General features: G+C 37.3%; 1 protein-coding gene across 1 annotated transcript; it reads left to right on the top strand.

The window, feature by feature from the left end:
• The first annotated feature begins 7,859 nt into the window (after positions 1 to 7,859).
• On the top strand, positions 7,860 to 9,868 carry LOC133774152 (eukaryotic peptide chain release factor subunit 1-like). Its single transcript, XM_062211774.1, is given in 3 exon segments — positions 7,860 to 8,779; positions 9,137 to 9,421; positions 9,424 to 9,868. Coding segments are annotated over 3 exon segments (1,302 nt in total). The 5' UTR covers positions 7,860 to 7,917; the 3' UTR covers positions 9,579 to 9,868.
• Positions 9,869 to 24,122: the final 14,254 nt, after the last annotated feature.

Below are 24,122 nucleotides of genomic sequence, written 5' to 3'. Positions count from 1 at the left end.
TCCTTATCAATTCTATTAGAATAAAAACATTGTTTTCTTCAACAGTGTAAACCATATTTCACACAGTGCCTGGCCCACTGAATATATATTGAAAGAATGGATGAAGACATTATTAAATGATTAAATGAGTTGAGGTCTTTCTTACATTTGTCAAATCATCAGTTGCGGATCACGACATACGAACAGTCTTCTGAATTCCAGTTGTGCTCTCCTTTCACTGAATATGAGGGCAGTCTTTCTTTCTGCAGAAACGCTGTCTATTATATTGAGGTAAAATGTATGTACATTTAAATTCACATAGACAGTCTGGTAGTTATCATCACAATAAAGATATAGAATATTTCAGGGCCAGCGCTGTGGCACACTAGGTTAATCCTCTGCCTTTGGCGCCGGCATCCCATATGGGCAGCGGGTTCTAGTCCCAGTTACTCCTCTTCTAGTCCATCTCTCTGCTGTGGCCCGGGAAGGCAGTGGAGGATGGCCCAAGAGGTTGGGCCCCTGCACCCGCATGGGAGACCAGGAGGAAGCACCTGGCTCCTGGCTTCAGATCGGCTCAGCGCGGCTGCCGTAGCAGCCGTAGTTGGGGGGTGAACCCACGGAAGGAAGACCTTTCTCTCTGTCTCTCTCTTCACTGTCTGTAACTCTACCTGTCAAATAAATAAATAAAAATCTAAAAAAAGAGATATAGAATATTTCAATCAGTCCAAAAGTTCCCCTATGCAGCTTTTGGTTGATCTCTTCTAGTTGCCTCCAGCCAGTGGCAAACACATGGCTGGTTTCTGAGCCTGATACACCTTGTTGAAATGTTCTAAAAATGAAATAACAAAACACGTTGTCCTTATGTCTGATTTATTTCATTTTAATAATGCATTCTCAGTAATTGACAGAGAGCATTTTCCTTGGGTTCAGAGTGGCAGGTGGAGTCCTGGAGATTCCAGTTTCCCTGTTTACATGTTATCTACCCTTACCTAACTTGCCGCAGAGAAGATCTTTATGTTCTTGTACCTGCCTCAATACAGGTTGCTATTCCTTGTTGTGAGTGCTAGGTTTCTCATGAGAATAAGTGGGCTTCTCTTTTGCCTTTGTCCAGCTTCAGCCCTAGATATCTGCGCAAAGGATATGGATTTCTCATCATATTTGCCCCTTATTGTAGCTGTTGAGTTTGCACATATCTGTGATTAGCGTTGGCCAAGAATTCCCTGTTTAAAAGATTTTACTCTTACTTTTTCCAGAAGCAATGTGTTTGTTTCCCCATTTGGACCTAAAGAGTCTCTCTCTTGTTCTCTCTCTTTCTCTTTCTCTCCCTCTCTCTCTCTCACCATTCCTCTCTCCCTCCCTCTCTTTGTACCACTTAAGGCTTAATTTTAGAAGACAAATTTCTATGAAACTGGAATGCTCTTTTCCCTATTTCTCAGTGGCAAACACTCATCTCTGCCATATATAGGCTACCAAAGGGGACTCCTCAATTTCCTGACCTACCTCCATCATCTCCATAATCATCCAATAGAGACCAGTAAAGAAAAGCTTGACAGAATCGTTAAATCCTTTTGTGTTCTGCGCTTCAGCTATGACAACGTGGTATTTATTTAGATGCCTTATAACCACAACTTTTCAATAGGCTTGAAAGAATTTACTTGGGGTGGTTATTTGATGTTTTCTGATAATAGAAATAGAGAATCATTCTTTGTAGATTTCTCCAGACTACATGGGAGTGGAGAGAGCTATGTTTATTAGCATGAGGATTTTGTACAGATGCTACCCTATGTTAGGGAGTATTATTTACTGCAGGTTGTTTGTCATGAACCAAAATATATCTTACATGATAGAATTATTTGCAGTCAGAAATCAAAATGAGATACAGGCATTTGAGACAAAAGTTAAGATACTGTTTGGGACATTAGTGTCCCATATTGGAGTGCATGGTTTCATGTCTTGACTCCAATTCTGATTCCAGCTACCTGCTAGAAAGCGGTCTTTTTCTCTACCTCTAACTTCTTAATCATCATTTTTTTCTATCACTTTAGAAACTCGATTGTCTCAAGTGTTGAGAGCCTTTATCTTCAGTACTTTGTATTGCTTTTCTCCCCTACTGATAGTCTTGAAAAATCCCAGTATTTTAAAAAGTAATTATTATTTTTTTCTTTCTATTTAAGAAGTTATGTAAAGGTCTAAGGCATTTATCTGAATAATATGAAGACAAAATCTATAGTAAATGAGTTTGGGCTATACTTTCAAGACAATTATCTCACCTCCAATTGTATTTGAATATACAAACAAAATTTTTAAGAGTGCTTCTCCTTCCAGTCATTTCTATTATCAGTAGGAAGTTACTAATTGATTAACTATGTTTTATACTAAGAAAGTAAATTTCCCAATTTCCTTTTCTTTGTCTGATTCTGTCACTTTCTCTGATAAATACTTTGGTTTCTTGGTGAAAATAACTAATAAGCATACCAAGCTATACTGATCTGTTATTTTTGTTAACTCTAAATGCTGTGTATTGCTTTCTCTCAGACAGTTTTGTTTTGGCCTGAAAATTCTTTCATTATGTTGCTTAGTCCTATCAATTTCTAGAGTAACATAAAATACTACTTCCATCTAAAAACAATTTTCCAAATATTTCTACTGTAGCAAAATAAAACTCATAAAAATGGGTATATATCAAAAAATAGATGTTTCAAGGTCATTTTTCTATGCTCGCTGATATTTTGATGATCAAAAGTCTCAGATATCCATTGTGTTCCAAACCTTGGCTGTCTGTGAGAAGCTCTGTCAATACATTCATTATTTCATGCTTTTTTCTTTCTTATGTGCCTAATTTACTTTGTCTTATTACTTCCAATTTTAGGTACAATCTTGCATTGAAGCATTGAGTATTTAGGATGGTATATTGATATTGTCTAGGAAACACTAATATGGAATACAATGAATAACAACAATGTATATCAGCTTCACCATACCTCACTATCCAGAGCCAGTGGCTCTTAGGATGAGGTTTTCTCATTCCCTGTTCCTGTGTAGGTCAAATCTATAGGACTGGGGATCATGTTAGGTCTTTCTCCATGTGTCAATCAATGACTTTACCTGAAAAGGTTGCTGTTTTCAAAAACACAAGACGTCCCTGAATGTAGTCAGAGGATTAAAGGTCTCCAAATTAAGAAGTATTCACCAGGACAATTACCACCTGTGTGGCAGAATTCCAAATAATGTGACTCAGTTCTCCAGAGCTGCCCAGAAAATGTGGTCATTACAGGGATCTATGCAATGCCTAAGGATCACATGGAGACCCTTTTCCCCATGCCTAAAATAGACAATCCATACAGAAGTAACATGCATAAGGCACTGATAAAATCCTTCTTAAAAATCTGGGTGATACAAAATTGGAATTTGGATCATAATACGAGTTTTTGTATTGCTTCTTCCAAAACAAGCTATAATACACTAATATCTTTCCAATCCATTTCTTGTCTTATTTTTCCCTGTATTTTTCACCATTTATAAAAGAAAGTTTTGGGGCCTGGCACTGTGGCGCAGTGGGTTAACACCCTGGCCTAAAGCGTCAGCATCCCATATGGGCGCTGGTTAGAGTCCCGGCAGCTCCACTTCCCATCCAGCTCCCTGCTGTGGCTGGGAAAGCAATAGAAGGTGGCCCAAGTCCTTGGGCCCCTGCACCCATGTGGGAGAACCGGAAGAAGCTCCTGGCTCCTGGCTCCTGGCTCCTGCCTTTGGATCGGCGCAGCTCCGACCGTTGCAGCCATCTGGGGAGTGAACCAGCAGATGGAAGACTTCTTTCTCTCTCTCTGCCTCTCCTCTCTCTGTGTAACTCTGACTTTCAAATAAAAAATAAATAAATCTTTTAAAAAAAGAAAGTTTTACAATGCTGTTTTGAATGCTGAATTTTAGTACATTCATGTAACTTAATGACATGCTAACATTTTGCTATTTTATGCATATCAATCATTAAGGAAAATCTGACATTATCACAGGAACTTCCAGTTGGAACATATTTTCATATGAAATCTTCCTTGAATGTATTTCATTTTCTGTTACAACTAAAAATAAATAAATAAACCAAGACATTGGATTACAACAAACACGTTTTGAGAAGAAGAGTACAGTTTCAGGCTCTTTTATTTTTAACTTTTATTTAATGAATATTAATTTCCAATGTCCAATGTACAGCTTATGGATTAGAATGGCTTCCCCCTCCCATAATTTCCCTCCCACCCACAACCCTCCCCTCTCCCTCTCACTCTCCCCTTCCATTCACATCAAGATTCATTTTCAATTCTCTTTATATACAGAAGATCAATTTAGTATATATTAAGTAAAGATTTCAACAGTTTGCACCCACATAGAAACACAAAGTGAAACATACTGTTTGAGTACTAGTTATAGCATTAAATCACAATGTACAGCACATTAAGGACAGAGATCCCACATGAGGAGCAAGTGCACAGTGACTCCTGTTGTTGACCCAACAAATTGACACTCTAGTTTATGGCGCCAGTAACCACACTAGGCTCTCGTCATGAGTTGCCAAGGCTATGGAAGCCTTCCAAGTTCGCCAACTCTGATCATATTTAAACAAGGTCATAAAAGACAGGGTGAGGATAGTAACCAATGATCCTAAGAGTGGCATTAAGCAGGTCTGAACAATTATACAGCATTAAGTGGGGAAGAGGACCATCAGTACACACAGGTTGGGAGTAGAGCCATTGGTGGTAGAGTAGAGGTTATGATTATGAAGGAATGAGGCCCAAGTGCGCTAGACAGGGTCTAGTACAAAGGACAGAGTCATTATTACAGGATCTAAGAAAGGTGCTGTCTAAGCTACAATTAAGTTTTCTGATTGAGAGGCAAATAGAACCTGACAGAAGGGGCTTGATAATAATTGGTGGGCTTTAGGCCTTGTAAGTTAAGAGGCCCAATCCTATCTATCTCTTCACATGGGGTACATCCTAAGGGAGGCGTGAACCTCCTAGAGGAAGGCACTCTGTTGACTTTCATTACTTGGCTGGCCTGGGAGGAGAACTGGTCAGGTAAAGGCAGGTGGCATCTCTAACAAGAAATTTAAGTTCTGCCTGCAATATTGCTGACCCTGCTTGGCCGTCCCCTCAGCTGCAGTGGTCACTTTGGAAGCTGGGCTGAGCGAAGGGCTTTTCAGCTTAGAGCCAATAAGATCTGTGGCTCTGACCTGGGCATCCTTCGACTCCAGGGCAGGTCCATTTCCAGTGATCCAATCTTGGCAGAGCTGCCAGGGCTCTTCACAAGCTGACTTCTGCTGAAGCCCAGGCTTACCACATTGAAAGCCACTGCAGTGGACTGGCCTGTTGGGTCTCCTTGAGGGCAGATCATTGTACAGATCAGCCATTAATAGGCCTGCCACCCATTGCTTCTGATGCCTAGCTTTCTTTTCCTCTTGGTTTTTGTTAAAGCAGGCCAGAGGATGCAAGTCAAGGGAGTGCCCAATTCCCATCTCTAATCTTTGGTGGCCTGAACTACAAGTCTATAGTCACAGGCATGTTCTGTAGTAGTTTTTCTAAAGTAGACAATGCCCATGAGGAAAATTATATTCTCACTTAAAAACTTTCTTTCCCTTTGGTCTGAAAGGGAGGTTTTTTCTACTTACTGTTTACTTCGCTGATGGCGAAGTGAATCTAGCTATGAGATTATAATTTAAGCTCTTATTTTGGCTATGCTATTACAGAAAATTGTTAGCCATCTCTTTTATAAGGTCTAAAGATTAAATTGTGCGTCCTACAGATTCCTTTATAATAGAATTAGTTTCCCACGTTGAGAAGAATAGGGAAATGAAAGAACAAATTGGGGTTAGAATAGAGAAATGAGGGAGCAAGTCCTAGATCGCTTGCTGACAATAGCAATATCACATGAATACTTAGCAAACAGTTTCAACCATTAGATAACAACTTAAGAAAACATTTACCAGAAGGTCCAATGCCTTCTATAAATTTTAAGAATCATGTATTTGAAAACATTTTAAACATGGCAACTTAAAGTCTTTTGTCATCCACAGTTATATATGATTTGCTGCTCATAAAACTAAAGCCTTGTTGGTTCTGTGTTTAGCTGTCCTCCTATAGGTTCCTATGGACTTTTTCCAGCCACTTCTATTGTATTCAGTACTTTGGGATGGCTCTGTAAACAGATGAAGCCAATAATGTATTAACAGTACCAACTGAGAGAAAGTATGGTTAACTGAGGTTACTAAAAACAAAAAGCAATTCAAATCAATTGGCAATCTACAAAAAGAGTTAAAGATTTTAAAAGCTATTATTAAAATTGCTATATTGGTCTATAATGTTATGTTATATGTGTGTACATATTGTATGTCCACATGGGAAAATTTTATTAAGAATTTTATTTTAATTGGCTTATAGAATAAGATTGTCCATAAATTTAAGCTGCTAAAATTAATCAATGATACATTTTAATTCGTGTGACCTGGATCTCTGCATCATATGTTTTATACTTGTTGATAGAAAGAAACTAAAAACATTTTATATGGTTGTGCTTAAGTTTACTGGTTAAACAAACTATACCATGTTATTACAGTTTCAGGCTCTTTTAAATGTTTTAACAAATTTAGCCAGAAAGCATATGTACCACAGATGAAGAATAAATGTTGACTAATTTGTCTCACAAGAAAATAAACTTTTTGTAATCATTATTGATAGCTTTGTTTACCTTATTATTGTGAAAGCTAATTATTTGTCTGAGTAAGCGTTTCTCGCCCTATTAAGCTATTATCGAGTGAAAATACAATTTATTTTATGTGTACTTTTGGTTTACAAGCTTTATAACTTCCTTCAGAGAATCAAATCTTCGGGGTTTTAGTGAAAAATAGCCCTTAAAACTGAAAAAAAAAAAAGGAGTCTTAAGTTTTAAATCACAGCCAACAGAAATTACAACAAGCACGAAGAAGATCAAAATTCAAGTCACATGGATGCAATGACTCAGTTATGTGACTGCGACAGCAAGTTACAAGTCTTGTCATTTAAATCACTCTATTTGAAGGGAATCAAGAAAATAATTCCTTCCAATTTTATTACCATATGGTTTGCAAACTCTTTTCAGTAATTAAGAACAGCCCCTGTTCCATCATTCCTAGACCATTCATGTATCAAATCTCCTCAGTATTTAGCATTCAAGACCAGGAACTTTAAAAAAAAAAAAAAAAAGAGGCTTGAGAAATAAGAAAAAAGAAGCAAATGGAATCAAATATCTCAAATCCATATTTTCCAGTTTCCCTCACTAAGCCCTATTTATACACTGGAAATAAACATGATGCAAGAGATTCAAAGCTAATAGCTTCTTTAAACAATGAGTCAGCTATGCGATTCCCCAAGTTTCCTATTCTGGGGAGAAATGGTATAAAAGGGCTACCTCCAAAGAGAATGGATCTTTGTCAACTACAGTTTCTTATTCTGTAATATGGGCTGCAGCAATACTACGTATTTACAGAATCCTTGTGATGACTAAACTAAGCAACAGTATTTATGTAAGTCTCTTGTAAGCTATAATGGTATTAATAACTGTTTCATAATGTAATAAATGTCTTGAGGCTTTTCAGAAAAGGTGACTATGTTGTATTGAATTTAACAAATATCTTAAAATTCTGATTTTTAAGAGATAAATGAACTGGTGAGCTTGTTTTAAATTGTGTAATATGACAAGCAAATGAAACAGGTAATATTTATAGATACAGATTATTTTGTTGTTAATAACAACATAGTACATAAAGATACATTGATACTGACAGGCCCCATGTGAGCGGATTGCATCCCATGCAGCTGCCTGGAGAGAGGGAGCCGGTGTCCTACATCAGAGCTGCCGCCGGGGAGGAGCAGCCGCTGCCGCCCAAGTCTGGGCCCTTAGGGAGGAGGAGGCGAGAAGATGGTGAACGACCCCAGTGCTGCCGATAGGAACGTGGAAATCTGGAAGATCAAGAAGCTCATTAAGAGCTTGGAGGCGGCCCGCGGCAATGGCACCAGCATGATATCATTGATCATTCCTCCCAAAGACCAGATTTCCCGAGTGGCAAAAATGTTAGCAGATGAATTTGGAACTGCATCCAACATTAAGACACGAGTAAACCGCCTTTCAGTCCTGGGAGCCATTGCATCTGTACAGCAAAGACTCAAACTTTATAACAAAGGACCTCCAAATGGTCTGGTTGTCTACTGTGGAACAATTGTAACAGAAGAAGGAAAGGAAAAGAAAGTCAACATTGACTTTGAACCTTTCAAACCAATTAATATGTCATTGTATTTGTGTGACAACAAATTCCATACAGAGGCTCTTACAGCACTACTTTCAGATGATAGCAATGGCTTCATTGTAATAGATGGTAGTGGTGCACTTTTTGGCACACTGCAGGGAAATACAAGAGAAGTCCTGCACGAATTCACTGTGGATCTCCCAAAGAAACACGGTAGAGGAGGTCAGTCAGCCTTGCGTTTTGCCCGTTTAAGAATGGAAAAGCGACACAACTGTGTTCGGAAAGTAGCAGAGACTGCTGTACAGCTGTTTATTTCTGGGGACAAAGTGAATGTGGCTGGTCTCGTTTTAGCTGGATCAGCTGACTTTAAAACTGAACTAAGTCAATCTGATATGTTTGATCAGAAGTTGCAATCAAAAGTTTTAAAGTTAGTTGATATATCCTATGGCGGTGAAAATGGATTCAACCAAGCTATTGAGTTATCTACTGAGGTCCTCTCCAACGTGAAATTCATTCAAGAGAAGAAATTAATAGGACGATACTTTTTTTTTTTTTTTTGACAGGCAGAGTGGACAGTGAGAGAGAGAGACAGAGAGAAAGGTCTTCCTTTGCCGTTGGTTCACCCTCCAATGGCCACCGCAGCTGGCGCACTGCAGCCAGCGCACCGCACTGATCTGAAGGCAGGAGCCAGGTGCTTCTCCTGGTCTCCCATGGGGTGCAGGGTCCAAGCACTTGGGCCATCCTCCACTGCACTCCCTGGCCACAGCAGAGAGCTGGCCTGGAAAAGGGGCAACCGGGACAGAATCCGGCTCCCTGACCAGGACTAGAACCCGTTGTGCCGGTGCCGCAAGGCGGAGGATTAGCCTAGTGAGCCGGGGGGCCGGCCAATAGGAGGATACTTTGATGAAATCAGTCAAGTACTGGGCAAGCACTGTTTTGGAGTTGAAGATATGCTAAAAGCTTTGGAAATGGGAGCCGTAGAAATTCTAATAGTCTATGAAAATTTGGATATAATGAGATACGTTCTTCATTGCCAAGGCACAGAAGAGGAGAAAATTCTTTACCTAACTCCAGGACAAGAGAAGGATAAATCTCATTTCACAGACAAAGAGACAGGACAGGAACATGAGCTGATCGAGAGCATGCCCCTGTTGGAATGGTTTGCTAACAACTATAAAAAATTGGAGCTACATTGGAAATTGTCACAGATAAGTCACAAGAAGGATCCCAGTTTGTGTTTGGTGGAATTGGAGGTATCTTGCGGTACCGAGTAGATTTCCAGGGAATGGAATATCAAGGAGGAGACGATGAATTTTTTGACCTTGATGACTACTAGGTAGTCGACGTGGGTCCGGCAAAACGTGCCTCGCCCTCCAGCATCCAACCCAAGGAGCATACCCGTGGTGGAATCCAAACAGATCCCTGCCTTACAATTGGAACATTTCCAGAACTTAATCCACGAGCATTGGATATTGAAAAGAAAACCGAAACAAAACCAGGCCCAACCCTACACTTTGGTTTGTCATGGTGTCATCGCAACAGCCTACAACTAAGTTCCTAAATGCCACTTTGGACTAATTTAAAAAAGAATCCCAATTTTTACTTTTACTCGATGGTGAAATTGGTTGCTCTGGTATTTTATGAAAAAATGATTTTTTAACCTTCATACATAGAAGCAAAAATACTTTAACTGCTGTAAACCTTCAAAAGTTACTAGGAGTGAGATCATACTGGTTTGTTTCTTATTTTGATTGGAGAAAAATTAAATTGCTGCATTTCGCAGTGACCCATTTACATGGCATTCTCAGCTTAGACTACGTAAGAAGAAATATATGTGGTGAATGTTGGAACCATTTCTCTCTTGGTCTCTGTTTAATGTTGAAAGGGTGAGCTAATAGGAGGCAATGTCATCTTCACTCCCTCACATTCTCCCTTCCCCTACAGACTGTCAATTTCAAGGATGCAAACTGCATTGCAAGGTCAAACTGACTCAAGAAGCATCTGGGCCAGTGCACTGTTTACTTCCATGTGTTTGGCAGCCGTGTTTGGGCACAGCATTTGGGAGCCCTTTGTATCAGTTGCTTTGACAAAGGTCCCCTAATCCTAGCGTATTAGAAACCAGTTGGAGATGGATATGATGGGGCTTCTGTGCTGTTGCTGGGATTGGGAGAAATAAAACATGCAATTTCAAAAAAAAAAAAGATACATTGATACTTTGGGGTTACTTTGGCAGTTGCTGGTCTTAATAAGGTTGCTTGAAGAATGAGAATCCTCAGCCAAGAATCACATGAAGAAATCTTATTTTTAATAGTGCATTTGCTCATTTTATCTTCATTCTTCCAATACATACTCTTATAACATTTGTGACTGCATTTAAAAAATATGTTAAAATAAGCAAATATTTAGAAGTAATCCTTAATAGATAAAAGGTGTTTAAAGATGTGAAAAGGCATATTATTTTGATAATCCCTCAAAGTTGCTTATTTGCTATTACTGCCTATAAATAAAAGAGAAAGGTTCCTTGATAAGACTGAATACTATAGTATACAGTGGGGTTGCATTAGTTCAATGAACAATTGAGAACTGGTTATGAATTATTCATTTTTTACTTTTATGTTAGAAAATCATAATTCTAGTATATTAAATAATTCTAACAATACATTAAAGGGATCTTCTACCATGATATTGTGGTTTTTATCTGAGGGATAAAATGATGTTTCAACACATGTGTACCAGTAAATGTGATTAAGAGAAGGTGGGACAAATGTTATAGGATCATCTCAATAGATTCTGAAAAGGCATTTGAGGGGCTAGCAGTGGGGCACAGTGGACTAAGCTGCAGCCTGTGATGCCAACATCCCATATTGAAATGCTGGTTGGAGTAACAAAGTGTTTTGAGCATCTCCAAAAATTGTTGCCATGACGTTGTTCTTGATTGATCTGCTTTTGCTTTCACTGAATCAATTCTATCTCTCGGTGGTCATTGCTTTTGTTATGCATTTTTCTTCCTTATCATATTGGTAAAGTTGTGTTTCATCTCTTGTTACAGTTTTTCAAAGAAATACTTCATAATCATGATTGCATTTGTTGAAAATTTCTTCGGAAAAATCTACTGTTCACTGTAGCGGATCACTCTTGACATCACTGTAGCGGATCACTCTTGACATCCATGGAGCAAAGTTGGCTTAGCTCTTCATTTCTTAGTTAGAAATGTGTGAGCTGTTCCTCAATAGTTGAGACAAAGGCTGCTCAAAGTCATCACATCTCAAAGTGTCAATTTTACTTCTATAGATTATCAATTTAGGTCCTCTGTTAGTTACCACAGATCACAGAAAACATGGTATGTGTCTTTTGGAGACTGGCTTATTTCCTATTGCATTTGGGATTTCTTTTTTAATACTGTGTAGTATTCCACAGTGTACATATTCCATAATTTCTTTATCCAGTTTTCAGTTGATGGATTTCTGGGTTGATTCCATATCTTAGCTATTATGAGTTGAGCTTCAAAAAACATGGGGGTACAGATAACTCTTTCATAGGCTGATTTCATTTCCTTTGGGTAAATTCCCAGGAGTGGGATAACTGGGTCATATGGTACATCTATAATCAGATTTCTAAGGTATTTCCATATTGTCTTCCATAGTGGCTGTACCACCTCACATTCTCACTAACAGTTGATTAGGGTACTTTTTTCCCCACATGCTCAAACAATTTTTTTCATACTACCTGTTGAACTCTTTACTTAGTGTAGGGTTAATCTTATGTGTATAAAGTTAATTAAATATAGATCTTAATAAAAAAGTAACAATAGTAGTAGGAGAGGGAGAAAGAAGAAGGTTGGGAGTGTGGGTGGGAGGGGGTGGGTGGTAAGATTCACTATGTTGCTACATTTGTATTTATATAATGCATGAAGTCTGTATACTTAAATAAAAGGTTTCCAGTTAAAAAATAAAATAATTTTAAACAGTAAAATGTTTTATGACTAAAAGTTTTAGGTTAAAAAAATTGTGTGAGCTGAACCAATTGAAATGTCTGTGGTATTGGCTATCAGTCATTTCTGCTGTTAATTTTCAGTTCTCTTCAATTAGGACACGTACAAGATTCAATTTTCCTTGCAAACTGATATGAATGGCCTGCCACTGTGGGTTTCATTGTCAATATCATCTTATCCCTTCTTAAAATGACTTATTCATTTGTAAACTGGTGCTCTCTTTGGGGACACTGTCTCTGTAAATACTTTGAAGCATCAATAGCTTAACCATTCTTCCACCCAAACTTCACCATAAACTTGATGTTTTATTCTTGCATCAAGTTATAAGAACAAACATCATTTACCTCTGACAGGAGCTCTTTTCAAGCTGATGCCTTATATCTCTTGGTACCTTAAACTAAATTGTGTTCAGACATGTTATAAAAAATTGATAAGTGTTTTATTTGGTACAAAAATTTTTGAGAACCACGAATAGTATTTTTACTACATATTATCCATGAACTTTTCAAACACTATTCCTATAAACAAAGGAATTGAAAACAGTATGTCAAATAGATATCTGCACTCATGTTTATGGCAGCATTATTTTTCACAACCAAATAGATAACAAAAACATGGTATATATACACAATGATACAATGGCTTACTACTCAGCCCCATAAAGGGGGAATTTCTATCATTTGTGTCAATGTGGATGAACCTGGAAGATATTAGGCTAAGTAAAATAAGCCAAGCACAGGAATACAAATACTACATGATCTTCTTTGTATGTGGGTTCTAAAAAGCAGAACAATTAGAAGTAGAGCATATAATACTGATTGCCAGAGGCTGGGCACTGGAGTGTTGAGGTTTGGGAGTGGGGAGATGTGTAAAGCATACATGGAAGGAGTAAGTTCTTAAGATCTATTGCATAGCACACAAAGCATAGGAAATAATAATGTACTATACATTGCAAAATACATGGTAAGTGAATTTTAAACATTCTCTCCACATCAAAAGATGTTTGTGAAATAGTAAATGTTAAATAGATTACCATAATCATTTCACAGAGTATACAAATAGAATATCATATTATAATCCATAAAATGCACCTAAAACAGGCATTGATTTTGTTGTTATCTTTTAATTTCTGCACATTCATAATTTTTTTTCACATGAATGAAGAAACACAATGGAGACTAATGGTGTTTTAATAATTTGTTGTCTTTTTCCTCTCTTCAGGATAGCTCTGAATATAAAAATGTTCAACACAGGGTAATTAGAGTGAGTGGGTGTGTGTTGCTTTCTTAATCAATCACGGTATATTGGTGCTATTTCCAAGAAAAGAAGGAAGCACTGCTTTTAGAGCTCGTTATGCTGAACCCAGTTACCACTGCCCTTGCAATTAGCGGCAGCCTGCTTAGGACAGGGACTGGTGCTCATGATGCCCTGTTAAATCCAGTGTAGCTGAAGGCTGATTATTTGAATACATTTTTTTCAATTCTGCTTTTCTCAATAACACAACTATAACACACACACACACTAACTTGAATCACGAAAACATTTAAATTTAGTTTACTTACACATAAATTTGTTTAGAAACACTGAAGTTCTAATTATTTTCAAGGCATTTCACCTCCCAAATTCTCACCTTGCATAACAAAAAAAAGAAGAAATATTTTTGTGATTTTTTAGTATCAATGCTTTCATTTTTTAATTACTATAGAATTGTAAAATTTAGTTGCTTTAACTAAGGAGACACATTAGAGGTTAAAAATAGAAAGTCTGAAGCATAACAGGTGAAGCTCATGACCCAGGTGGCTTGCTCCTGGACTGCTCTCTGCTCGCTATGGCCCCAACTTAGCTTCTAAACTTTTCTTTCTCCCCTACATAAAGCCCTCACTCTCCTGCACATTTCTCTTACTGAATAAGAAGCTTAAAAGCTTTCTTTAAAGAACTTAAAACAAAAATACGAGAGGAATTTAGAGACCTGACATCAGCGAGATTGATGATAGACCCAGTGATGATCACTGTTGGCCATGACATAAAGTTTGATTATTTAGGAGTTCACCCCAGGGTGAACTACACCTCATGAAATTACACTGAATATAAAAAGAGAGACTGGGCTTAGTGTCAATGGAGAATCAAAACTTGCTTCTCCCACATCCATTGTTCAAAGTACTTTAACGACAAAAAAAAAAAAAAAATCTTGATCAATAATGGAGTACAGCCGGGTTTCTCACCTTCAGAGACCTATGGACTTATTTTTAGTCCTGCAGAAGGTCACAAGATTTAGTGAGCAAAAAATCAAGTCAGCAAGTCAATAAAATCATTATTTTGTAGACTTTGTACCAGGATGACACTACTTAGTGGGGATTTTATTGTATGTATGGGAACATGTTAAACAAGACGACTGATAAAACTGCCTGTGGTAACCAACTTGTTCCAAGGAAGTGGGAAAGGCTATGACAAGCCAGCAGTTTGATGAGAGAGTGCGTACCTGCCACCAAACAGAAGCTATCACTAGATTCAGTTGGAGCACGTGTGGACAAAACGGCAAGTGCTCCTTATGGAACTTAAGAACAAAGTTTCCAAACTCGTAAGAAATGACCTGAAATAATTTGAATCATTAAGAAAATAAGTGAAACTAAACCAAAGCCAAACTAACCCTTTTTTTGTCTAAGCGGTCTTCAAAAAGTTCACAGAAAGATGTGTATTATGAAAAACTTAGGCATGGATTTCAAAATGTTTAGCCCCCAAATAAATTTATCTTTTAATTCCATTTCTTAATAACTTTTTGAAGCAGCTATGTAATACATAATAGTACCACCAGTCATTTTCATCTTCATTACATAGGGACTTTATTGCTGATGAGATAAATGGCTTGTGCTCTCACTTAAACAAAAAACTTAGATGGGAATATTTGACATTTCTCAGGTAATCGTCTTGTTCAGAGGTATCTAGTCCATCTTCCGATAAATACTCTCCTGTTTGACCCTATTCCAGGTCCCATCTCTTCACACAAAATGGTCATTTAAACTAGAGTCCCCAACAAAATTAATTCTTTTCTTAGGAGAAATACCAGATGTCATTTTATGAACAATTTTTAAATTTTTGTTTATTTGTTTAAGAGGCAGAGATAGGAAAAAAGAGATAGGCAGAGAAGGAAAGCATCCATCCTCTGGTTCTCTATCCAAATGCTTTTAACACCTGGGGCTGAGCCAGTGCTGAAGACAGGAGCTGAGAGCACTATCGGGGCTCCTGCATGGGTAGCAGGAAGCCAGTGACTTCAGTCCTCACCACTGCTTGCCAGAATGTGCATTAATAGGAAGCTGTAGTCAAGAATCAGAGCAGGAATCAAACCTGGACACTCAGTTGTGGGATATGGGCATCTTAAAATTTAGGCTAAAGACCCATTCCCTTGGATTTTCTCTCTCTCTGTGTCTCTCTCTTTTTCATAGACAGAGTGGACAGTGAGAGAGAGAGACAGAGAGAAAGGTCTTCTTTTTGCCTTTGGTTCACCCCCCAATGGCCGCCGCGGTTGGCACGCTGCGGCCAGCGCACCGCGCTGATCCAAAGCCAGGAGCCAGGTGCTTCTCCTGGTCTCCCATGGGGTGCAGGGTCCAAGCACTTGGGCCACCCTCCACTGCACTCCCTGGCCACAGCAGAGAGCTGGCCTGGAAGAGGAGCAACCGGGACAGAAACCCGGTGCCCCGACCAGGACTAGAACACGATGTGCCGGCACCACAAGACGGAGGATTAGCCTAGTGAGCCACGGCGCTGGCTCCCTTGGATTTTAAAAACACATTTTTAAGAAATAAGTTTTGTACAGTAATCTATTAAGTCTTTTAAACTTCACATGAAAAGTTTTGTTTTTTACAAATATCTTTTATATTTACATAAATGATAAAAATCTAAGCAGAGGCTTAGAGATAATTTGTAGAAATTCCACAAACTCTTTGTAATTACCAGGTGGGATGCAACGAACAGGATGACATGCTTTTTACATCAATTTCTGTGAAGGCAATCATTAAGAGGTGTTAAAAGCCAAAGCGTAGGAGGAAAACATCATTTTTTAACAAGAAACATTTGATAGCAGACAAACCACTCTGAGACATAACAAATAAGTGATAATTTATCATCAACCTCATTAACAACAAATGTTCACCAAGATCATGGATGGTGTTCAAATGCTTTATACAACGTTCTTTCCATTTCTTGACAATCTAAATCATCTGAGGACCCTATAGAGGGGGAGAGATTTATAAATATATTAGAAACTGTGATATTATTGATTCAGAGATTTATAACACTTAGCACTCTAAGTAGGCCACAACTATTTCTGGTATATCCAGCAGGATGCACATTTCTTAACAATGAAAAAAGTTTCCTAAAGTTACCATTTAAATAATAACTTTAGTCGATGTCTGTATGTTGTTCATATTCAACAATTTGGGAAAATTTATTTTAATTCATCTTGGTTTATCTTACTTTATATTGTTTTGCCACTTCAAAAGAACTATATGAATACTAAGGTGGGTTACATCACTCAAGTTTGTAAAATAATATTTCCAATGTAATAATAAAATCAGAGCAACTCTTTAAAAGTGTATTGATAATTATTGGAGCTTTAATAACTACTCTTATATAGATATGGTATTTCACATAATTTTAATTATTGGTATGATATCTTATACACTGTAAAATAAGTAAAATCATGCATAATACTATGTTTGGCTAATGATAGAAAGCTATTTGCATTTAAGTCCCAGATTTGAATAGTTCTTTTGAAGTGGTAGTCCTAGATCAAAACTGGGAAATAGTGCAAAGGAAACTGAATTAAAGGATTTGTTAAACCTAAATTAATCATAGTTTTATCTAATATGTTCACCAATTTGTAGAACCAGACCATTTGCATTAACTTCAAAAACTGGCTGGATAATGTTGAAAAAGAAGTATCAATACATTGGGAGTTAGAAAGTCTCAGTTCTAATTCTTGAGTCTGCTAATATGAGCAGTAGTAGCTTAATTGGAAAATTCCATGAATTCCTATGATTTGTAATTTCTCATCCAGAAAAATCAAAGTTTAAATTGCATTATTGTTATGCATATGGAGAGGATTCTGTTAAAAAAAGAAAGGTATAAGTGTGATCAGTGTCTTTAACTTTTAAGTGCTATCAGTAATTTGGACTCCTATATCTTTTATTTTTTTTTAACTTTTATTTAATGAATATAAATTTCCAAAGTACAGCTTATGGATTACAATGGCTCCCCCCCCCCATAACTTCCCTCCCACCCGCAACCCTCCCCTCTCCCGTTCCCTCTCCCCTTCCATTCACATCAAGATTCATTTTCAATTCTCTTTATATGCAGAAGATCAGTTTAGTATATATTAAGTAAAGATTTCAACAGTTTGCACCCACATAGAAACACAAAGTGAAACATACTGTTTGAGTACTAGTTATAGCATTAAATCACAATGTACAGCACATTAAGGACAGAGATCCCACATGAGGAGCAAGTGCACAGTGACTCCTGTTGTTGACCCAACAAATTGACACTCTAGTTTATGGCGCCAGTAACCACCCTAGGCTCTCGTCATGAGTTGCCAAGGCTATGGAAGCCTTCCAAGTTCGCCGACTCTGATCATATTTAGACAAGGTCATAAAAGACAGGGTGAGGATAGTAACCAATGATCCTAAGAGTGGCGTTAACAGCATTAAGTGGGGAAGAGGACCATCAGTACACACAGGTTGGGAGTAGAGCCATTGGTGGTAGAGTAGAAGTTATGATTATGAAGGAATGAGGCCCAAGTGCACTAGACAGGGTCTAGAACAAAGGACAGAGTCATTATTACAGGAGCTAAGAAAGGTGCTGTCTAAGCTACAATTAAGTTTTTTGATTGAGAGGCAAATAGAACCTGACAGAAGGGGCTTGATAATAATCTGGTGGGCTTTAGGCCTTGTAAGTTAAGAGGCCCAGTCCTATCTATCTCTTCACATGGGGTACATCCTAAGGGAGGTGTGAACCACCTGGGGGAAGGCACCCTGTTGACTTTCATTACTTAGCTGGCCTGGGAGGAGAGCTGGCCAGGTAAAGGCAGGTGGCATCTCTAACAAGAAATTTACAGTTCTGCCTGCAATGTTGCTGACCCTGCTTGGCCGTCCCCTCAGCTGCAGTGGTCACTTTGGAAGTTGGGCTGAGTGAAGGGCTTTTCAGCTTAGAGCCAATAAGATCTGTGGCTCTGACCTGGGCATCCTTCGACTCCAGGGCAGGTCCATTTCCAGTGATCCAATCTTGGCAGAGCTGCCAGGGCTCTTCACAAGCTGACTTCTGCTGAAGCCCAGGCTTACCACATTGAAAGCCACTGCAGTGGACTGGCCTGTTGGGTCTCCTTGAGGGCAGATCACTGTACAGATCAGCCATTAATAGGCCTGCCACCCATTGCTTCTGATGCCTAGCTTTCTTTTCCTCCTGGTTTTTGTTAAAGCAGACCAGTTTTCTCCTACATCTTATTATTAATTTTGTTTTGCTTTCTGTAGCTTTGTTGATGAACTCCCATATCAGCCCTACTTAGACTTGAACTTGTATCTTAATGCAGGATGATATCTTTTCTTCCAAGTGTTGCATAGGCAAATGACTAAACATTATCATTTAATATCACAACTCTCAAATCTTCCATCTTCATTTATGTGTGGTATGTTCCTGGTCAACCTATAACCAGCTCACCTCAACTCCAGTAGGTCCAGACAAAATGCAATCCTTCTTGTTCTATTTTTATTTTTCTTTTCCATGATAGGGAGATGGTTGCTATAGCCACAGAGTATTTAATACACATGAGACTAAAGATTTTAAAATAAAAGCTTAACTGTCCTCAGAGAAAATTTAGCTATAAATCAGCCAAAATGTACAATTTTTCAGGACTCTAGTGGTCAATATAGAGTAGTGAAGATATTTCTATTTTATTCACAGAAAGTACTTATTTTGTTTCACTTGGGTTTTTATCATGTTCTCTATGACTTATGGCTTCTTCCTTTCCTGAATTTAACCCCTGGCTTCTTTATGATTGTCATTTGACCTGTTTGTTTTTACTATCCCTTAACCCTTCCCTTCTTCTTTCTTTCTTTTTTTTTTGTGTGTGTGTGTTTTTTTATTAAACTTTTATTTAATGAATATAAATTTCCAAAGTATAGCTTATGGGTTACAATGGCTTCCCCCCTCCCATAACTTCCCTCCCGCCCGCAACCCTCCCCTTTCCCGCTCCTTTTCCCCTTCCATTCATGTAAAGATTCATTTTCAATTCTCTTTGTATACAGAAGATCAGTTTAGTATATATTAGGTAAAGATTTCAACATTTTGCCCATATAGCAACATAAAGTGAAAAAACTACTATTGGAATACTAATTATAGCATTAAATAGCAATGTACAGCACATTAAAGACAGAGATCCTACATAATTTTTTTTTCAAATTAATTATTTTCTATGCCATTTCCATTTTAACACCAGGTTAATGCCTACACCAACTGAGATAGTCCACATGGATAGGACGCTATATAGCACACAAACACAAGCTCACATCGAAATGGAATCAAGCAATGTTATTAGTCATGTTGGATCTTGACCCTCCAAAGAAATATGGTGCTATTTCTTAATGATAGGCACTCTATCAAAATGTGAAGACACGCACATGAAAAATTTTTAACATCACTAGCTCTCAGGTACATAAAAATCAAAACCACAATAGGCTACTTCACACATAGCAATAAACCTATAAGAAAAAAAGATGATGTTGAAGATGCACAGAAAATGATATCATGCACTTGGAAAACACTCTATAAGTTCCTTAGAAGATTAAACAGAGTTATTTTGTAACTCAACAATTTCTAAAGTAGAGAAATGAAATCATGTGTCCATAGAAAAATGTATGTAGGTATGTATGCTGATAACAATTTTTTCATAAAAGTCAGAAGGCAGAAGCAACCCAAATTTACAAAAGCAAGATCAATAAGACATGATAAATACATACAATGTAATATTTTTTGGCAATAAATGAAATTAAGTATTGATACATAACACAATACGAGCAAGCTTTACAAACATTGTGCTAAGTCAAAAGACATTAGTCTTCCAAACATATGTATTAGAAGGTTCTGTCTATTTGATATGTGCAAAATAGGCAAATCTACTGACAAAGTTGATTAGTGGTATGGATTTGCAGTGAGGTGGGTTAGGGAGAAATGGAGAGTGATTTCTAATAAATCCAGAGTTTCTTCTAATGGTAATGCAAAATGTTTTAAATTTATTTGTAGTAGTAGCTGTAGAACAATGTGACTGTTCTAAAATCCATTGAGTTACACAATTGAAATGGTTGAATTGCATGGTAAGTGATCATGTCTTAATAAACTTTATATATTTAAAAATAAAGAAAAAATAAAAGAAAAGTGAAAAACTGAAAAACACACAGTTGGCAATTACCTCATTGCCTCGCTTGGATCTGGAGATACCAAAAACATTTACACCACATTTTCATTTTCAGGGCTTCTATGAAATAAATCTTTATTCCTCGCAAGCTCCACAAAGATTAAAGGAAGTAAAATGATACTATGCTCAATTATTGTATTGCAGAAAAAGCAGAACTCACTGAAGCCTGATAGTGAAGAGCAAAATGACCAAATATGCAATTTCTTTAGAGTTTCAAAGAATGAAAATGAGTGACCACTTATTTCCCATACACAGGGTTGTCAATTTAAGCACAACAAAAAACTATAATGCTGGAGCTGTGGGATACACAGCAGACTCATAGAATGGCAGATGTCCTAAACAACACTCTGGCCTCAGAATCAGCCCTTAAGGCATTCGGATCTGGCTGAAGAGCCCATGAGAGTATTGTAGGCATGGAAAGCCAAGATACCATGGAAAAGAAAAAAAGAAGAAGACCTAAATGAAAGATCTCTGTTAGTGAGATCCCAGTGGAAAGAACAGGGCCATCAAAGAAGGAGGTACCTTTCTCTGAAGGGAGGAGAGAACTTCCACTTTGACTGTGACCCTATCGGAATAAGATCAAAGTCAGCGAACCCAAAGGCTTCCATAGCCCTGGCAACTCATGACTAGAGCCTAGGGAGATTACTGATGCCACGAACAGGAGTGTCAAATTGTTAAGTCAGCAACAGGAGTCACTGTATACTTACATCCCATGTGGGATCTGTCCTTAATGTGTTGTCTAATGTGCAGTGATGCTATAACTAGTACTGAAACAGTATTTTTACACTTTGTGTTTCTGCATGGGTACAAACTGATGAGATCTTTACTAATTATATACTGAATTGATCTTCTGTATATAAAGATAATTGGAAATGAAAAAAAAACCTGGTGTTAAATTGGAAATGGCATAGAAAATTAAATAATAATCTCATAGCTAGATTCACTTCGCCATCAGTGAAGTATACAGTAAGTAGAAAAAACCTCCCTTTCAGACCAAAGGGAAAGAAAGTTTTAAAGTGAGAATATAATTTTCCTCATGGGCATTGTCTACCTTAGAAAAATTTTTAAAAAAATATTATGTAGGATCTCTGCCTTTAATGTGCTGTACACTCTTATTTAATGCTATAACTAGTACTCCAACAGTATTTTTTTTTTCACTTTGTGTTGCTATATGGGGGCAAACTGTTGAAATCTTTACCTAATATATACTAAACTGATCTTTTGTATATAAAGAGAATTGAAAATGAATCATGATGTGATTGGAAGGGGAGAGGGAGCGGGAAAGGGGAGGGTTGTGGGTGGGAGGGAAGTTTTGGGAGGGGGAAGCCATTGTAACCCATAAGCTGTACTTTGGAAATTTATATTCATTAAATAAAAGTTTAATAAAAAATAAAGCTAAAAAAAAGAAAATATAAATAGGAAATTTGAAACTGGTGCTTTAGAAAATTTTCAGGAAGATGCATATAGTAAAACTATGCTTCCTAAGATTGGCTAATGAGCAATCAGTAAATAAGATATTCGCCAAGGGAGAAGTTGTTCACCCCTAATGTTTGTGTAGTTTTCCAAAATACCTTAGCATATCTGATTTAAGCTCAATCATGGCCTTTCATACTTGGAAAAACCTACTGCAAAATTTAGGTTGAAATGCAAGCTAAGATTGATATTTTTAGAATCTAAATACAGCTGCCATAAACATGTATACTTTGCTGTGTACTGTATAATAAACAATAACATAGATATTTTATGATAGCTGAATATTTCCTTTTGTACACTTTTATAGTATTGTAACACTGATATTTATGCTATGCAAGTCAATTTTCTTATGCTTAGAGTATATTATGCATTACAACACCATCACCAGAAAACTAATGGAGATTGACCAAGAATGTTTGCAAAACACTTAAAAATATTCTAGCATTTGGCACAAAAAATCTACATCATAATAGTTATAATAATATAAAATAATACATCTTAGGCTAAAGATCTATATATATAGCAGTGCTTTTTAACATGTGTTAATTTGAGATATTATTAAAATGATAAAATGATTTGTTGAGAATAGCTGAATTCAAGCCACAAAAAATATTGTTTGCAGTTTGGTAAATAACAGTTGATACATAATTATAGTCAACAATCCTCAATATTTCACAAATACATTGTGATGCTAATCTATGATTTCTCCTTCATAGGGAACTGGCATGATTCTTCACTTGTGCATTTAAGGTCCCAAGTTCTATTCTGTTTTGATATATATTCCTCTTCTCCAATATTCTACTGTTCTACTTCTCTCCCATACCCCACTGGCGCCTCACCATGTGCCTTTGATGGATTCTTCTTTTATTAAAACTCATTAGTATTTGTAGGAAATCATTAGTCTCCATAAATTGATTTCTGTGAAAGTTTACTTTTTCCAATAAGCTCTGTAAATGTTGGCTGCCACTTACACTTGCTATAGCCAAGAAAATAACAATGAAAGTTACAGAAATCTATCTTTGGTGAAAAAATTCCCTTTTTAATTGGCATGTAGACTGATGGTCAAGTCTCTGTTGCCCAGGATGTGCTACCACCTGTACTAAGCAAAATGACTCAGAAGCTTTACTCTTTAAACACTTTGTTCTTTCCTTGGCAAAGTTTTACTAACAAGTTAAAGTAATCAGTAACCACGTGTTCAGATGGTTCCAATGATCATTTTTATACAAAGTAAGTATAGAACACTAATTTTAAAAGAATATAATTAATAAATGTCTAAATGAATCTGATATCTAGAAAGTTTTGATTATTTTGCATTGATTAAAACAATTGAAACTGCTATTCTTAAAAGATATCAATAGTACTTGGTGAATTACTGGAGTAATAAAAATAAAATATTACACATTTAGTGGATTAAAACAGCTTACACTTGTTATCTCACAGATTTCCTGAACTCAGCACAGGTTCTGAAGAAGACTTTGTAATGGTCTTGGCCAGGCACCATTCTCACCTCGGGGGTCAGGGGAGATTTGTCTGCTTCTAGGTCTATTTGGATTGCTGGAAGAATTTACTTCTTTGCAGCTGTAAGACTGAAATCTGGCTTTTTGCTGTACCCTCAAGTCCCATGGACTGTCCACAGTTTTTTGCCATGGGGGCTTCCCCAAAATGGCTATTGAGCTCACCAAGGCAGCAAAGCGACAGTAAAATAAGTTGGCTGACAAGACAGGGTCTGATGTAACACAATGAATTACAGAAGTGATATATTATCTTTGCTGTAGTCTATTGGGGAGGAGCAATTCACAGGTATCACCTACACACAATGGAATGGACAATGCAAGGACATAAAAACCAGGAGGTGGGGCTCATAATGGCCACTCTACAGTACCTCTTTCACATATGGCCTTTAAGCAGATAGAAAAGTGCCATTATATTAAATATTGTAATATATAATTGTGATT

The sequence above is a fragment of the Lepus europaeus genome, chromosome 15 (genome assembly GCF_033115175.1).
Source record: "Lepus europaeus isolate LE1 chromosome 15, mLepTim1.pri, whole genome shotgun sequence".
NCBI classification, from domain to species: Eukaryota; Metazoa; Chordata; class Mammalia; order Lagomorpha; family Leporidae; genus Lepus; species Lepus europaeus.
This window is presented reverse-complemented; position numbering and strand designations above follow the sequence as displayed.